The following is a 16,075-nucleotide window of genomic DNA, read 5'->3' as shown; positions in this document are numbered from 1 at the left end:
GGATATAGTCCCAAAATGGGATCTCTGGGTCAAAAGGCAGTTTCATTTTTAATTTTTCTATCAGTCTACATTCCCACCAGCAGTGTACTAGAGTTCCCTTTTCTTCATATCCTTGCCAGCACTTTTTTTATTTATTGATAGAAGCCATTCTGACCGGTGTGAGGTGATACCTCATTATAGTTTAAATTTGCATTCCTCTGATTAGTGATGTGCATTTTTTTCATGTCTATTGGCCATTGTTATGTCCTCTTTGGAGGAGTGTTTATTCAGGTCCTTTGCTCTTTTTCTTTTCTTTTTTTAAATATGTTTTTATTGATTTTTTTAGAGAAAGACAGAAACATCCATGTGAGAAACATTGATTGGCTGCCTCCTGCATGGCCCCTACTGGGGATCAAGCCCACAACTTGGGCATGTGCCCTGACCAGGAATTAAACTGGGACCTCTCAGTCCATTGGACAACGTTCAGTCCACTGAGCCACACAAGCTGGGTCCTTTGCCCTTTTTTTTTTTTTTTTTTAATGTTTTCTGGGATTTACTGATTTGTATTTAAAAGGAACTGTTAGCAAAGGGTCACCAAAAATAATCTGAACAAGCAGGAAAATACAGTTAATACGGAAATACTGCTAATTCCAGGACATGGTTTAACTGATACAACATTATCTCTTAGATCCTGTCATTGATATAAAACTTGATTGTTTTTTACTTTTCTAAACACATAGTGGTATAATTGACAATATTCAATCAGTTCTGTACTTTCATGAACGTATAAAAATTAAAATACCACCCTGGCCGGTTTAGCTCAGCGGTTAGAGCGTCGGCCTGTGGTCTGGAGAGACCCAGGTTCGGTTCCCGCTAAGGGCATGTACTTCGGTTGCAGTTTGTCCCCGGCCCTGGTTGGTCGTGCGGATGGCAGCCACTCGATGTGTCCCTTTCATGTCGATGTTTCTCTCTCTCTCTCTCTTCCTCTCTCTCCCTCCCACTCTATCCCTCCCACTCTATCTGTACAAAAAATGGAAAAATGTCCTCAGATGAGGATAAAAAAAAAAAAATTAAAATACCAATTAAAAACTAATATATAGCCCTGGCCGGTTTGTCTCAGTGGTTAGAGCATCGGCCTGTGGTCCAGAGAGACCCGGGTTCGGTTCCCACTAAGGGCATGTACCTCTGTTGCAGTTTGTTCCCGGCCCTGGTTGGGTCATGCAGGTGGCAACCACTCGATGTGTCCCTTTCACGTCGATGTTTCTCTCTCTCTCCCACTCTATCTGAACAAAATATGGAAAAATGTCCTTGGGTGCAGACAAAAAAAACACAAACGAATATATATTTTCCTTAAATGTTTTTACAGTTACAATTTCAATATTTTCATTTAATAGTGGTGTGATTTAAGAGATTTTTCATTCACAAGTCAAATAACAGTCCACCCAAATGGAACTGATAGTCTTTAGGCTCATAGTGAAAACAAAGAGTTCAGGAATGCAGCAACTGACATTTCAAAAATACAAAACAGATAAAATTCTTAGATACATGCAATAAGCTCTGCTGAGCAGCCGGCCACAGAACTAGAACATTGGGTAACTTTACTGATGATTTCAGTAGGACTCCAGATGTTCCTAAACGCAACTTGAACTCTCATCTTAAGCTTTGTATTTTGCTTTTCCAGTTTCACTCATAACACAAACATGATTCAAGTTCCTAAAGTATAGTCAAGGGCATATCCTACAACTAACTTGTCTGGAATTTGAAATCCAACAAAGTCTGGTCTATATCCAACAGTTCAGGGGGTCTTTTTTACCAGCAAGCTTGTGACCTTGACCATCTTCGGATTATGTGCTTGACCAAGGAAAGCAAGGTTTGCATTGTTTTGCCAGTGGCAGTTATATCTTCAACAATCAAGACATTCTTTCCAGTTAAAGTTGAGAGATCATCTCCACCAATTATTTTTATGTCCCCTGTTGATTGGTCATTACAGTAGCTCTTCAGTCTGATAAAATCTACAGTCATAAGAATAGATCTATCACTATTTCTGTTCATTGCTTTGATGTAATCCAGTAGGTCAGCAAAGAATTTATACCCTCCCTTGAGCACACAGAGGGCTACAATGTGATGGCCTCCCATCTCCTTCATCCCGTCTCAAGCAAGCCGTTTGGTCCTGTCCATAATTATCCAAATCCTCAGGATAATGACAAAATAAATCTAGGTCATAACCTGGTTCATCATCACTAATCACTATGCTGGGGCTGCGAGTCGCCATAATGAAGATGGCAGAAGCGCTGGTGGAGCTTTTGCCCATTTGTTAATTGGATTGTTTGTCTTCCTTGTGTTGAGTTGTGTAAGTTCTTCATATATTTTGGAGATTAACCCCTTACCAGAATGTATCATTAGCCAGTATGTTCTCCCATACATTGGGTAGTTTCATTGATGGTTTCTTTTGCTATACAGAAGCTTCTTCGTTTGATGTAGTCCCATATGTTTATTTTTTTCCTTTATTTATACTTAATCTAAGAGACATACTGGCATAAATATTGTTCCAAGAGATGTCTGAGATTTTATTGCTTATGTTTTTTCCTAGGATATTTATGATTTCGTGGCTTACATTTAAGTTTTTTACGTATTTTGAGTTTATTCTTGTGTATGGTGTAAGTTGGTGGTCTAGTTTCTTTTTTTCTTGCATGTACTTGTCCAGTTTTTTCAGCACCATTTTTTGAAGAAACTGTTTTTACTCCATTGTGTGCTCCTGCCTCATTTGTCAGATATTAATTGACCAGAGACTTTGGTTGATTTTCGAGCTCTCTGATCTGTTCCACTGATCTATATGCCTCTTCTTATGCCAGTACCAGGCTGTTTTGATTAAAATGGCCTTGTTGTATAGTTTACTATCCAGCATTTTGATACTTCTCACTTTGTTCTTCCTCAGGATTGCTGAGGCTGTTCTAAATCTGTGAAATATGACGTTGTTATTTTAATATGGATTGCATTGAATTTATAGATTGCTTTGGGTAGTATGGACATTTTAATGTAGTTAATTCTTCCAATCCATGAACATGGTATATGCTTTTACTTCATTATATCTTCCTCTGTTTTTTTTTTTTTTTTCAATGTCCTGTAGTTTTCTGAGTACAGGTCTTTTACCTCCTTGGTTAAGTGTACACCTAGGTATCTGTTGTTGTTGTTGCCATGGTAAATGGGATTGTTGTTCTGGTTTCTCTTTCTGAGAGTTAATTATTAGTTTATAAAAATGCCATCAATTTCTGGAAGTTAATTTTGTATCCTGCTACTTTGCTGAATTTATTTGTTAAATTTAGTAGATTTTGGTGGAATCTTTAGGGTTTACGTACAATATCGTGTCATCTTCGAATAATGACACTTTTATTTCCTCCTTTCCAATTTGGATGCTTTTTATTTTTTCTTGTCTGATTCACGTGGCTAGGAATTCTAGCACTAAGTTGAATAAGAGTGGTGAAAGCAGACATCCCTGTCTTGTTCCTGATCATGAAGGAAATACTTTTACTTTTTGCCCATCGAGTATGATGTTGGCTGTAGGTTTGTCATATATGGCCGTTATTATGTTGAGGTAAGATCCCCCCAGTCTTAATTTGCTGAGTGTCTTTATCATAAATGGGTGCTGGATTTTGTTGAAAGCTTTTTCTGTGTCTATTGATATGATCATGTGATTTTTCTCTTTCATTTTGTTTGTGATGTGTCATGTTTATTGATTTGTAAATATTGTATCCCTGGAATAAATCCCACTTGGTTGTGGTGTATGATCTTTTTACTGTATTGCTAGATCTGATTTGCTAATATTTTGTTGAGGACTTTAGCATTTATGTTCATCAGGGATATTGGTCTGTAATACTTTTTCTTTGTAGTGTCTTTCTCTAGTTTTGGAATTAGGTAATGCTGGCCTCATAAAAAGAGCTTGGAAGTCTTCCTTCCTTTTGAATTTTTGGAATAGTTTGAGGAGGATAGGTGTTAGCTCATTCTTTGAATGTTTGATAAAACATTATGAAGACATTTGGTCCAGGACTTTTGTTTTCTGGGAGTTTTTTTTTTTATTATCACTTCAATTTTATTCATTGTTATTGGTCTATTCCGGTTGATTTTTTCTGATTAAATTTTGAAAAATTGTATGTTTCTAGGAATTTGTCCACTTCACCCAGGTTTTCGCATTTGTTGGCATAGTTTTTTCATAGTGTTTTCTTACAGTCCTTTGTATTTCTGTGGTGTCAGTTGTTACTTCGCCTCTTTCGATTCTGATTTTATTGATTTGGGTCCTCTCTCTTTGTTTCTTGATGAGTCTGGCTAAAGGTTCATCAATCTTGTTTATCTTTTCAAAGAACCAACTCTTAGTTGCATTGATATTATGTATTGTTTTTTTAGTCTTTATATCATTTATTTCCACTCTGGTCTTTATTATTTTCTTCCTTCTACTTTCTCTTGGCGTTTTTTATTGTTACCTTTGTAATTCTTTCAGTTGTAAGGTTAGGTTGTTAGTTTGAGCTTTTTCTTGTTTCTTGAGGTAGGCTGTAATGTTCTGTACTTCCCTCTTAGGACTGCTTTCACTATGTCCCATAGATTTTAGGTTGTTGTGTGTTCATTTCCATTTGATTCCAGAATGATTTAGATTTCTTACTTGATCTTGTTGGTAATGCATTTAATAGCATGCTATTTAGCCTCCATGTATTTGAATATTTTTGAGATTTTGTTTTTTATATATTAGTTGATTTCTAGTTTCATGCCATTGGATTCAAGCAGATGCTTGATATGAATTCAATCTTCTTGAACTTGTTGAGACATATTTTGTGTCCTAACATGTGGTCTAGTTTGAGAATCTTTCATGTCACTTGAGAAAAATATATATTCTGCCACTTTGGGATGAAGTGTTTTGTAAACATCAATTAAATCCACCAAATCTAATGTGTTAAAGGTCTCTGTTTCTGTGTTGACTTTTTTATTGTCTGGAAAATCTAGATATGAGATGTCAATGGGGGGTGTTAAAGTACCCAACTATGACTATATTGCTATCTATCTCTCTCTTAAAATTCACCAAGAATTTTAAAAATACATTAAAATACATTTAAAATGTATTTGGTGCTTCTGTATTGGGTACCTATGTGTTTACAAGGGTTATAGTTTCTTGCTGGATCTATCCTTTTAGTATTATGCAGTAGCCCTCTTTGTCCCTTGTCATGGCCTTTGTTTTAAAGTTTATTTTGTCAGATATGAATATTGCTACCCTAGTTTTTATTTTGTCCATTAGCATGGCATATATTTTTCCATCTCTTTACTTTCAGTCTATGTGAATCTTTTGTTCTGAGGTGGATCTCCTGTACACAGCATATATATGGGTCATGTTTTCTTATCCACTCAACTACCCTATGTCTTTGGATTGGATCATTTAATCCATTTACATTTAATGTTATTATTGATAGGTGCTTATTGCCATATTTTTCTTTATACCTGTGTTCTTCTCTCTCTCGATTTCTTCTTAAAGTAGTCCCCTTAACATTTCTTGCAATGCTAGTTTGGTGGTAATGTACTCCTTTAACCTTTTTTTTTTTTTTTTTTGCCAAGTAAATCTTTATTTTTCCTTCAATTTTAGATAATAGTCTTGCTGGATAAAGTAGTCTTGGATTCAGGTCCTTGCTTTGAATACTTCATGCCAACGCCTTCTGGCCTGAAGTGTTTCTGTTAAGAAATCAGTTCACTGTCTAATGGGAACTCCTTTGTAGGTAACTTTCCATCTCTCTGTTGCTCCCTTGAATATTATTTCTTTGTCTTTCACAGTTGACATTTTAATTATGATGTGTCTTGTTATGTGTCTCTTTGTGTTTGTGTTGATTGGGACTCTCTGTGCTTCCTGAACTTGTGTGACTTTTTCCTTCACCAGGTTAGGGAAGTTTTCTTTTATTATTATTTTTTTAAATGTATTTATTGATATATTAGAGAGACAGAGGAAGGAAGAGGGAGAGAGAGAGATGGAAACATCGATTAGAGAGAATGTCGATTGGCTGCCTCCTGCATGTCCCTCACTGGGGATTTGGCCCACAACGTGGGCATGTGCCCTGATCGGGAAACAAACCAGTGACCTCTTGGTGCACGAGTCGATGTTCAACCACTGAGCCACACCGGCTGGACTGTCATTATTTTTTTAAACAGGTTTTCTAGTCCTTGCTCACTTTCTTCTCCTTATGGTACCCCTATGATGCGGATTTTGTTATGTTTCATGTTGTCCCAAAGTTCTGTTAAACTGTTTTCCTGCTTTTTAATTCTTTGTTCTGTTTGCTGCTCTAATTGTGTGTTTATTCCTATCTTGTCTTTCAAGTCACTGATTAGATCCTCTGCTTCATTCAATCCACTTTTAATACCTTCAAGTGTATTCTTGATGTCATATTTGGTATTCTTCATTTCTGACTTATTCTTGTTCATGGTTTCAATTATGTTTTTCATGCTGTTTGGTTCCCACTAAGTTCCTTATAATTCTAAGTTCCTTGAGCATCCTTATTATCATTACTTTGAACTCTAAATGTGATAAATTGCTTGTCTACATTTTATTTAGATTTTTTTATGGGGATTCCTCCTTTTATTTCATTTGGGGGTTGTTTCTTTGTCTCCCCATTTTATCTGTCTCTTTGTGTTTGTTTCCATGTATTTGCTAGAACTGCTGTGCCTCCCAGTCTTCTTGTGGTGGCCTTATGTAGTGAGTGTCCTGTAGGACCCAGTGATGCTGTCTCCTTGAAATCCTGAGCTGGATACTCTAGGAATGTCCCTTGTGTGGATTATGTGAGCCCTTCTATTGTAATTAGGTCTTGATTTCTATTGGCTAACTAACTGTGAGGCTCAATTCTGACCATATCATGTAAGTTGTACAGGTGCAACAGCCAGATGAAGAGACATAGAACAACATCCTAAACAGAGGAGCATCTGTCTCAGTGGCCTGGCTCAGTGGCCTGGTTTGTTTTTTTGAGGAACAGATTGTTGTTGCCACTTACATTCTTCTCAAAGTGACTGTGGGGGCAGGGCAAAAAGTGGGAAAGAATAAATTTTTCTTTTTTAATATGATAATGTGATTAACATCCCTATTCCTCAAATTAGGTTGTTACACTCTTTACTCTCGGTGTCAACACAAAGTAATTAATCACTGTAATTTATCATCTGCAGTAGCCTCTGTATCACATATCTGTTACAGTATAGCAAACTAATCTTAAGATTCTGTGGGTACAGTAGGTTTTTCTACGACTGGTCTTGTCTACACTCACTTATGCAGCTGCATTTAGCTGGTAGCTAAGCTAGACTGGAATGTCCTCCATGGCCTCACTCACATGTCTGATACCTCCACTGGAATGGCTGGAACAGCTGGACTGCTTTGTTTCTCCTCCACATGGCCTCTCTCCATATGGTTTCTCTCATCTTCCAGGGCCCCTCTCTCTAGCAGAATAATCTGGACTTCTTTAAATAGAAGGTGGGTTTTCAAGAGCAAAACAGAAACTTTATGTTCTTTTGGGGCCTGCCCTTAGAGCTCCCTGCCCATCAGAATGTCACTTCCATTACACTTTCAGTCAGAGGAAATCAAAAGGTGAGCCTCAAGTCATTATAGAAGGAGGCTACCTGATGATGTGAATGCAGGAAGATAGGAATTGTTGAGGCCATTTTGTAACAATCTACCATAGCTTCATAATGTGTTTCCCTGCTTTTCTCTGTCCCCCTTACATCTGTGTTAATGCAGGAGTTCATACTATAGCAGTGCTTTGCCTAAGCCCTACTTCATTTCACTCAGAGTAAAAGCTAGAGTCTTTTTTTTTTCTTTATTAATTTTAGAGAGAGAGGAAGGGAGAGGGAGAGAAAGCTAGAAACATCAATGAGAGAGAACATAGATTGGCTGCCTCCTGCATGCCCCCCCACTGGGGATTTGGCCCACAACCTGGGCATGTGCCCTGACCAGGAATCAAACCGACGACCTCTTAGTGTATGGGTCGACGCTCAACCACTGACCCGCACTGGCCGGGCAAAACCAAAGTCTTTATATTGGCCTATAAGACCTATATGATCCTTAGTTTCATAGGGATTTATACTTCATCTAAAACAAGAAGTCTAAAATATGTAGTCCAGGACTTGTGTAGTTTCAATAAAGCCATCAGGGTCCCAGGCTCTTTCTGTCTGCCTTGCCATCCCTAGTGTGTTGGGTTTTGTCCTATCCCCTCACCCCTCCTTTTTTGCCACAGGATGGCACCCAACATTATCTGCTTCAGTGCTGACTATGTGCCAGCAACTGTACTGTTGCTGTGAGAGCATACTTTTACTTCTCAGTCCTGGATATAGCCGTTATGAGACTTAGAAATAATACAGTCAGGGTAGTTGTAATAATTCCATTTTTATAGATAAGGAAATTGAAACTTTAACATGGTTGCATTGTCAGAATTTAAACATGGTCAGCCTGGCTCCAAATGCTTAGTTCTTTGCATCATACTACATTGTAACTGAGCCTTCTGTAAACACACACGCATGCACGCACGCACACACGCACACACACACACAGTATGACTTAGATTTGTGTAAAATTTTGCTGCTGCTTCAGATTATTTGGTTTTCATGTCTGTCTTCCTTTATAAATTGAATACCTGAAAGAAAGCAGGATTGTGCCAATTCCATTGCCTACCGTTCAGTGAATGTTTTGACTAAATGAAGTTTTAAAAAACTCAAAGTTAGGAAAGCCAAACATCATCTTGCAGATGAGCAAACAGGTACAGAAAGAAGGAATAACATTCTTGGGTTCCATGGCTAATGACAGAGAACTGATGTTAGAACTGGTTTCTTGCTTTCTGGTGAGAACATTCTCTCTTGAGATACAAAAGACTGGATTAGGGCAAAGTTAGAGTAAGAGGAAATACCCCTGCTTTAATGCACATAATATCCATTAATTAATGCAAATCTTAATTAGGTGAAGATATATTTCACATATAGAGAATTGGACACTGCAAAGATCTCTTCTAAGAAAGCATTGTTAATTAAAAGAACACCAAACTAGGAATCAAGAAACTAGTATGCTGAACCCAGCCAAGTTCCTGACATTTCTTTGTGACCTTAGGCAAGTTGCTTAGCTGCTTTGAACCTGTTTTCCTTAAAACTAAAATCGAGGGAGTCAGGCTATATAATTTTTGAAATCTCTTCTAGCTGAAACAGTATGTGAATCACTGTACCCAGTGAGTTTTTATAGGTTCTCTAACATTTCCTGGCATTTATCAGGTCAGACTGTTTTATATTTCTATCATATAGAGAAAGTAACAGCTTTTTCACTTCTCCTCTGGGAACTTGGCCAATGAGGAGTAAACATCCTTTCCTCTCTCTCCCTAAATGAAGTACTGGGTCATAAGTGACAGACTTTTTCCCTTTGTTCTTTGAATCCAATCCTGTTCTTATTTTAGTGTTTTTCTTCACTGTGAATTTGTTGAAATGTAATAAATTGAAAACGTCAATTTATGTTTTAGTCTACAGATCAAAATTTTATATTATAAAATGAAAATAGTGGTACTTATCAAATACATATTAACACATTTGTGTATTTGAAATACTTGGCTGGCACATGATGTGATCTAATTAGAGTGGAATGTGTAGTCTCATACCTTGCAGTAGAACTGTATTGACTTGAAATAACCTAGTTAAATAGCAAATATACTGTAGATTATAAGATAGCGTTATACGCTTTTACATTGCCAAAATTGAAATAAAGCAAAAGTTACTTTTGGTCTATTTTAAGTAATGTATTTTTCTCTTTATTAGGCAGTATATATATTCACTGCTTTAAAAAAAAATGAGGAAAGAGAATATTTTAAAAAACAAAGTGAATTATTGTTAATATTTTAATCTCCTTCCTTCCAGTCTCCCCCCTCTCCTATTCTTATTTTAAACATATCTTGAAATAAAATTGTGTGTACATAGCAGCAATATATAGGGCTGGACACACTACTATGGAATAATAAAGGGCATAAATAAGAGAAACCTTTTCTTATCCTCTAGACTGTTTGAAATTCGTTCTCTTTTCTGTAAGTCAGTTTAAAGCCCTTCAATTTGTAAGCTTTATGAGGCAGTCTGTCTCTGACCAACCGTATCTTGCACATATTATTGATCAATTTAAAATATATTTAATTGGCTAGTCTGTATAGTAATCCATTTCTAATTGTGTTTTTAACTTATATTTCTAGAATTAGAATTACTGGGTTAAAGGGAATCGCTATTTTTAAGTTTCTTTTTTTTTTAATTGTTGAAAATATTACAGATGGCTCCCCCTTTTTCCCCCATTGATCCCCCTCCTCCCCTCTCTCACTCCCTCCAAACTAATGCATATATGCATATAAATTCTTTGGTTTATCTCTTTCCATCCCTCTGAGGTGAGTCAGTCTGTTCCCTACTTTCATGAGTCTGGATCTGTTTTGACCGACAGCTTATTTTGTTCACGATAAACCATAAATAAGTGAGATCATGTGGTACTTGTCTTTTTTTGACTGGCTTGTTTCACTCAGCATGATACTCTCCAGGTCCCTCCATGTTGTCTCAAAGGGTAAGAGATTTTTCTGTCCTTCAGCTACATAGTATTCCATTGTGTAAATGTACCACGACTTTTTTGTCCACTCACTCATCTAATGATGGACAACTTAGGCTGTTTCTAGATCTTAGCTATCGTAAATAGCACTGCTATGAACATAGGGGTGCATATATTCTTTCTGATTGGTGTTTCAGGCTTCTTAGGATATATTCCTAGAAGTGGAATCACTAGGTCACATGGCAGTTTTATTTTTAATTTTTTGAGGAAGCACCGTATTGTTTTCCATACATAGTAGCTGTGCCAGCCTGCATTCCCACCAGCAGTGTACAAGAGTCCCCTTTTCTCCACACCCTCGCCAGCACTTGTTTGAGGATTTGTTGATGGCAGCCATTCTGGCAGGTATGAGGTGATGTCTAAAAGTCATTTTAATTCGCATATCTCTGATGATTAGTGATGCTGAACATTTTTTCATGTTTCCTGGCCATTTGTATGTCCTTTAAGTTTCTTTTAACATATTTTTAACTTCTATAAAGGCTTATGGCTTACAACAGGATTGTTGTCTATTTAAGAGGCAAAAATAATACAGTCTCTTTCTTCACAACACACTATTTCTTTAATATAAATTAACGTACATGATTAGTGAGTAGGGTAATTATGTAAGTATAATGTGGATTCTGGGTTAGTTCATCTGTAATTTCCCCAGGATGTTAATATTTTGAAGCTTGTTTATTTTGGTTTTTTGGGGTAATTTTAGAGAAAACCTTAGCAATGCATGAAGACTTTAAGATAAAAGCTGAAAATCCTATAGGAATGTGATAGTTTGGGGTCTCTTTTGTGAGTGAAGTAAAGTCTTCTGTTCACCTAATTGTCATTCATTTGTAGATAAAAATGTCGCTTCTGTTTACTTTTGTTGTTGTCATTATATTTACTTATCTTATTTGCAACTTGATGTGACCTTCCAGCATGATGATTTTTTTTTCTTAATTGGTTTTAGTGAGAAAGGAAGGGAAAGAGAAAGAAAGATAGAAACATTGATGAAAGAGAACATCGATTGGCCGCCTCCTGCATGCCCCCCACTAGGGATTGGACCTACAACCTGGGCATGTGCCCTGACCAGGAATCGAACCAGTGACCTCTTGGTGCTTGGGTCCATGCTCAACCACTGAGCCATACCAGTCGGGTGCAGCCTGAGGATTTATATCATTCTTCGGTTCTGGAAAATTATCATCCATTTATTTCTTCATGTACTGCTTCTCCTCATTTTCTTTATTTTCTTACTCTGGGCTCCTACTAGATGGATCTTGGTTCTTCTCGTTTTATTTTCGACGCTTTTTAATTTCTCACATCTCTGTGTGATGAATTCAGAGTACTTTTCTCAGTTATCTATTTGCCAGGATACTAATTTATTATCTTGGTCTATTCTGCTATTTAACCTATCCACTAAGTTTTTTATTTATTTTTGTTCCTTTGAACTCCATCTAATTTTTACTCTTTGTTTCTTCCTCATTGAGGTAGGTTCTCTTTCTTGTATTTATTTAGTGTACTTGAAATCTACTTAGGTGAAATTATTTCGATTGTTCTATAAATCATGAGGGTATTAATTCCACTAATGGTTCCTTGTGTTCATATTTGACCCACCTGATTAAAGGACTGCATTTAAGGATATGGATGATATAAAATTTAAAGTACATTAGAAATAGGTTGTTAGGATTAATCAAGAAAAGCTTGAAATGTCTTTCAACAGATATTCTGTGATCATGAATTTAGATTATTAATGAAAGGAATATGACAAAAGAAACATGGTAAAATAATGTAAACAACACAGTGTTTAATTTGACTAGAATGGAATGGCTATGCTTGTGGTTTCAATGATAAATGGTATAAGAATTATGGGGTTTCTTTTATACATAGATAATTGGTGTAGGATCAGGAATACTCGTTAAAGTTGTTTTATGCTTAGGATATGATTAATATTAGTTCTTTTTATATCTTTTATCTCTAAACTTTCTGAGCATATTAATGAATTTTAAAGGGAGTTTATGATTAAAAGTTGGTTCTAATTTTGTTTTAGAGTTGAAAGGGGTACTAACTACTATTTACTTTTGGAGAAGGAATGAAATTTTATAGAGTAGGAAAGAGTTGTGAATCGTGGATGAAAGTGTTATGCTTGTAAACATAAATCAATGCAATATAGATGATGTAGACAGTTACTACTGCCTGTAATAGAACGTATTCAGACAAAGATTGTCACTGAAGATTTTCACTGGTTAGATAGCTATTTATATTCCTTGGGTTAAATTATCTTTCCTATATCAAGAATATTATTTCAATGCCTCGCACTGATTCCTGGCATTTCTGGATATAACTTTTTTTTTTAGGATAGAGACAGTAATTAGGTGGAATATTAATAGGTGGAATATCTCATTTCAGTTGTTCCAAATGCAAGAAAATTACATTTTTCAATAACTTCCAGTTTATTGCAACTGAAAATTTTAGGAAAGGAGTAATAGAAAGTACTGTAACTTTTTCTATCTGCTCTCATTGTTTTTTGGGGTTTTTTTTTTGTCCTTTTTTAAATCTTAAATTACTGATTATATTGTATTGTATCTCCTGCTCCTTTCCAGGAGGTGTTTGAGCCATGTCACAACAGAAGATGGGAGTAAAAATATGGTTAATAAAAATTCAGGTCTATGAAAAGGAAGAGGGAAAGTACACATACTAACTGCATGTGGTACATATTTAGTTTTAGCTAATACAGTTGCTGTGATTGAACATCAGTTTTGCCCTTGAGCTTCTTGGAGTAGGAGTTCTCTTTATCAGAAATAGGAAAGCATGACTTTCTTAGCAGTGACAGATTTTCCTAAATTCTAAAAGAACAATATTAAATAGTATAATAGACAAATCATTAAGAAAACAAAACCAAACTACTCTACCAAGCATAAGCCCTGCTCTCAAATTGCTCATAGTCTTTGGGGTGGTCATATAAGAAAAAGAAAAATTGTTTAAATAGGATCCATACTATCAGCATATAGGAGAGACGTTTAATCCAAATTCTAAGAAAAAAATGTCAAGGCAGGAAATTCTTTCCCAGGAAGAATTGTGAACTCGGAAAAAGTAAAAGTTACCTGAGCAAAGAAGAGATTAGGAAGAGATAGTTGAAGAAAGAAGAAAAAGTAGTGTATCCTAAAGGTGCAGCATGCATATGTACTAGCTGAACCAAGAGAGATTGTCTTTGTCTGTGAACTTCTGTAATTTGATTCGAATTTAGGAAGCAAATTGAAAACTAATGGGAGTTGGAGCAGGCAAGGGCCTTTAAAGGGTTTACTCAAGAACGAGCCATTTTAATATAGTAGTGTGGTTTTGTTGTTGTTTTTTGACAACCTTTAAATCTTAATACCATGATTCTCAAATTAAGCAACAAAGCTCTCTGGGGTGCCTCAGCAAACTCTCAGGATGCTGCAGTATATTTTAAATGTTTTAGGGAAACACAGTGACACTGTGTTGGATACCACGTGAACTAACTGGAGTCAGTTAAGTTTCAGTATTAGCCCTGGCCGGTTTGGCTCAGCGGTCAGAGCATTGGCCTGCGGTCGAGAGAGACCCGGGTTCAGTTCCTGCTAAGGGCACGTACCTCGGTTGCAGTTGTCTCTGGCCCTGGTTGGGTTGTGCGGGTGGCAGCCACTCAATGTGTCCCTTTCACATCGATGTTTCTCTCTCTCGCTCTCTTCTTCTCTCTCCCTCCCACTCTGTCTGAACAAAAAATGAAAAATGTCCTCGGGTGAGGATAAAAAAAAAGTTTCAGCATTAGATCATTCTACATTTCTGCCCTGGTCGGTTTGGCTCAGCGCTTAGAGCGTTGGCCCGCGGACCGGAGAGTCCTGGGTTTGGTTCCCGCTAAGGGGACGTACCTCGGTTACAGTTTGTCCCCGCCCCGGTTGGGGTCGTGTGGGTGGCAACCACTTGATGTGTCTCTCTCACATTGATGTTTCTCTCTCACTTTCTCCCTCTCTCTCTATCTGAAGATGAATGCAAAAATGTCCTGGGGTAAGGATTAAAAAAAAGATTATTCTACATTTTCTTTTTACGATGGAACAGGAAATAAAGGTGGGAATATCCAATCTGATTTTAAGATTTGAGACATTGTGAAGGTACTCAACAGGCAGACACATTCCATTAATAACTGTGGTTATTAAAGAATGAAATAAAAATATAAATTTTTTTTTGAGTTTGTAACTCTTCAAAAAGTTACTAACTCATAAGTATTCATTAAGTTATTTGGAGCTTACTACTTAATAAATAGTATTATTAGGTATTCCTTTTGGCTTATGGGGCATAAGGAAAAAATTACTGAAACACTAAGGTCACCAGGAAGCCAGAAATTTAGGGGACCTCTTTGGCTTAGTACATAATATTAAAGAACAAATTTGTGAAAGCAATTTATGTGATGTGTTCTAAGTTTATAAGAATAGAAAGAAATATATTTAGAGGAATGCAGTTGAAATTTTTCAACTAAGCATTGTTTGCCTGGGTCCACTTTACCTAAAGCTAGACACCAGAAATTTGGGGTTTTATTTTTGGTCAGTAGTCTAATGTGCTGGTGTTTTGATAACTAACTAAAGGTGTATTCAGAGACTTTGGAAACTGAATAGATGGATGATAGAACTTATATTCTATTAAAGACAGTAAAAAACCTAGACATTTCGGTCCAGGTAGAAGATCTTTCTGTATCCATATAGATAAGAATCACATTTAAGGCCAAAAGGTATAGATCACCTGTCCTAGAAATTCTTAGACTAAGAGCCATAGAACATGGGATTTTCTTTGTTCTACTGTGTTTTCTGTTGTTTGTTTTAGTTTTTTGGTCAAAGTTTCAAAGGGTTCTTGGCCCTAAAAAGGTTAAGAAAAGATTTATGGATCAACTACTTCATTTTTTGCATAGTATGCCTATTGGCACAGGTTTTTTAGAGGTTATGAATTAGATGTAAAAAGTATTTGCATCAAGAATTTAAAAAGAACTTAATTATATGGATGTGATGAAGTCCCAGAGAAATTAAAGAAAATGTTATTAGTTATGTCTGTGGTTTAAAAGGTACATAGAGGGTGCATAATGAAATGTAAGTCTCTCTTTTTAATGTCCTTCACAAACTCAATTTCTCTTCCAAAAAGTGAACATCTCTAGTTTCTTGTGTTTCAGAAGTTAATAATTTTAAAACCAAGACTATTATAGTAGTGGAGTTTAAAAGACTGAATGATACATAGATAGCTAGAAAATAACTTTGGTTCTTCTTAGATGTAGATTATATGTGCTTACCTGATTTAATTTTCAATTTAAGATGAAATAACTAGTACTATGTATTGTCTTAGCTTCTGTCAGTAGGACATAATTTAGATATATTTTCTGGTGGGTCAACCAAATTACATGAAATATACAAATAGAGTTCTGAATATAGCCTTCCCAAGACTTAATGCATGTAATTCATTAAAAAGTGGTCAAAAGGATATAACTTTATTTTTCCCAATATTCATTTATTTTTTAGA

The 16,075-nt window shown here is 36.2% G+C and overlaps 1 protein-coding gene and 1 pseudogene across 7 annotated transcripts in view; one reads left to right on the top strand and one right to left on the bottom strand.

Moving 5' to 3' along the window:
* The window catches only part of PKN2 (protein kinase N2), a 125,723-nt gene that overhangs the window by 33,736 nt on the left and 75,912 nt on the right, over nucleotides 1-16,075 (top strand). For 3 of the 7 annotated variants that reach the window (XM_036255201.1, XM_036255200.1, XM_036255206.1), the window contains exon 1: nucleotides 14,557-14,641. The exons of 3 other annotated variants lie outside the window; for them this stretch is intronic. In XM_036255201.1, coding sequence (XP_036111094.1) covers nucleotides 14,564-14,641 — 78 coding nt within the window. In that variant the 5' untranslated portion in view covers nucleotides 14,557-14,563. Of the gene's footprint in view, nucleotides 1-14,556; nucleotides 14,642-16,075 lie in introns of those variants that run through there. One more of the 7 variants, XM_036255204.1, reaches the window with a different exon arrangement.
* Nucleotides 1,635-2,251, bottom strand: LOC118626026 (annotated as a pseudogene).

This window comes from Molossus molossus, unplaced genomic scaffold, assembly GCF_014108415.1.
Source record: "Molossus molossus isolate mMolMol1 unplaced genomic scaffold, mMolMol1.p scaffold_m16_p_12, whole genome shotgun sequence".
Taxonomy (NCBI): Eukaryota; Metazoa; Chordata; class Mammalia; order Chiroptera; family Molossidae; genus Molossus; species Molossus molossus.
The sequence above is the reverse complement of the archived record's forward strand: the minus strand, read 5'-3'. Positions and strand labels throughout refer to the sequence as shown.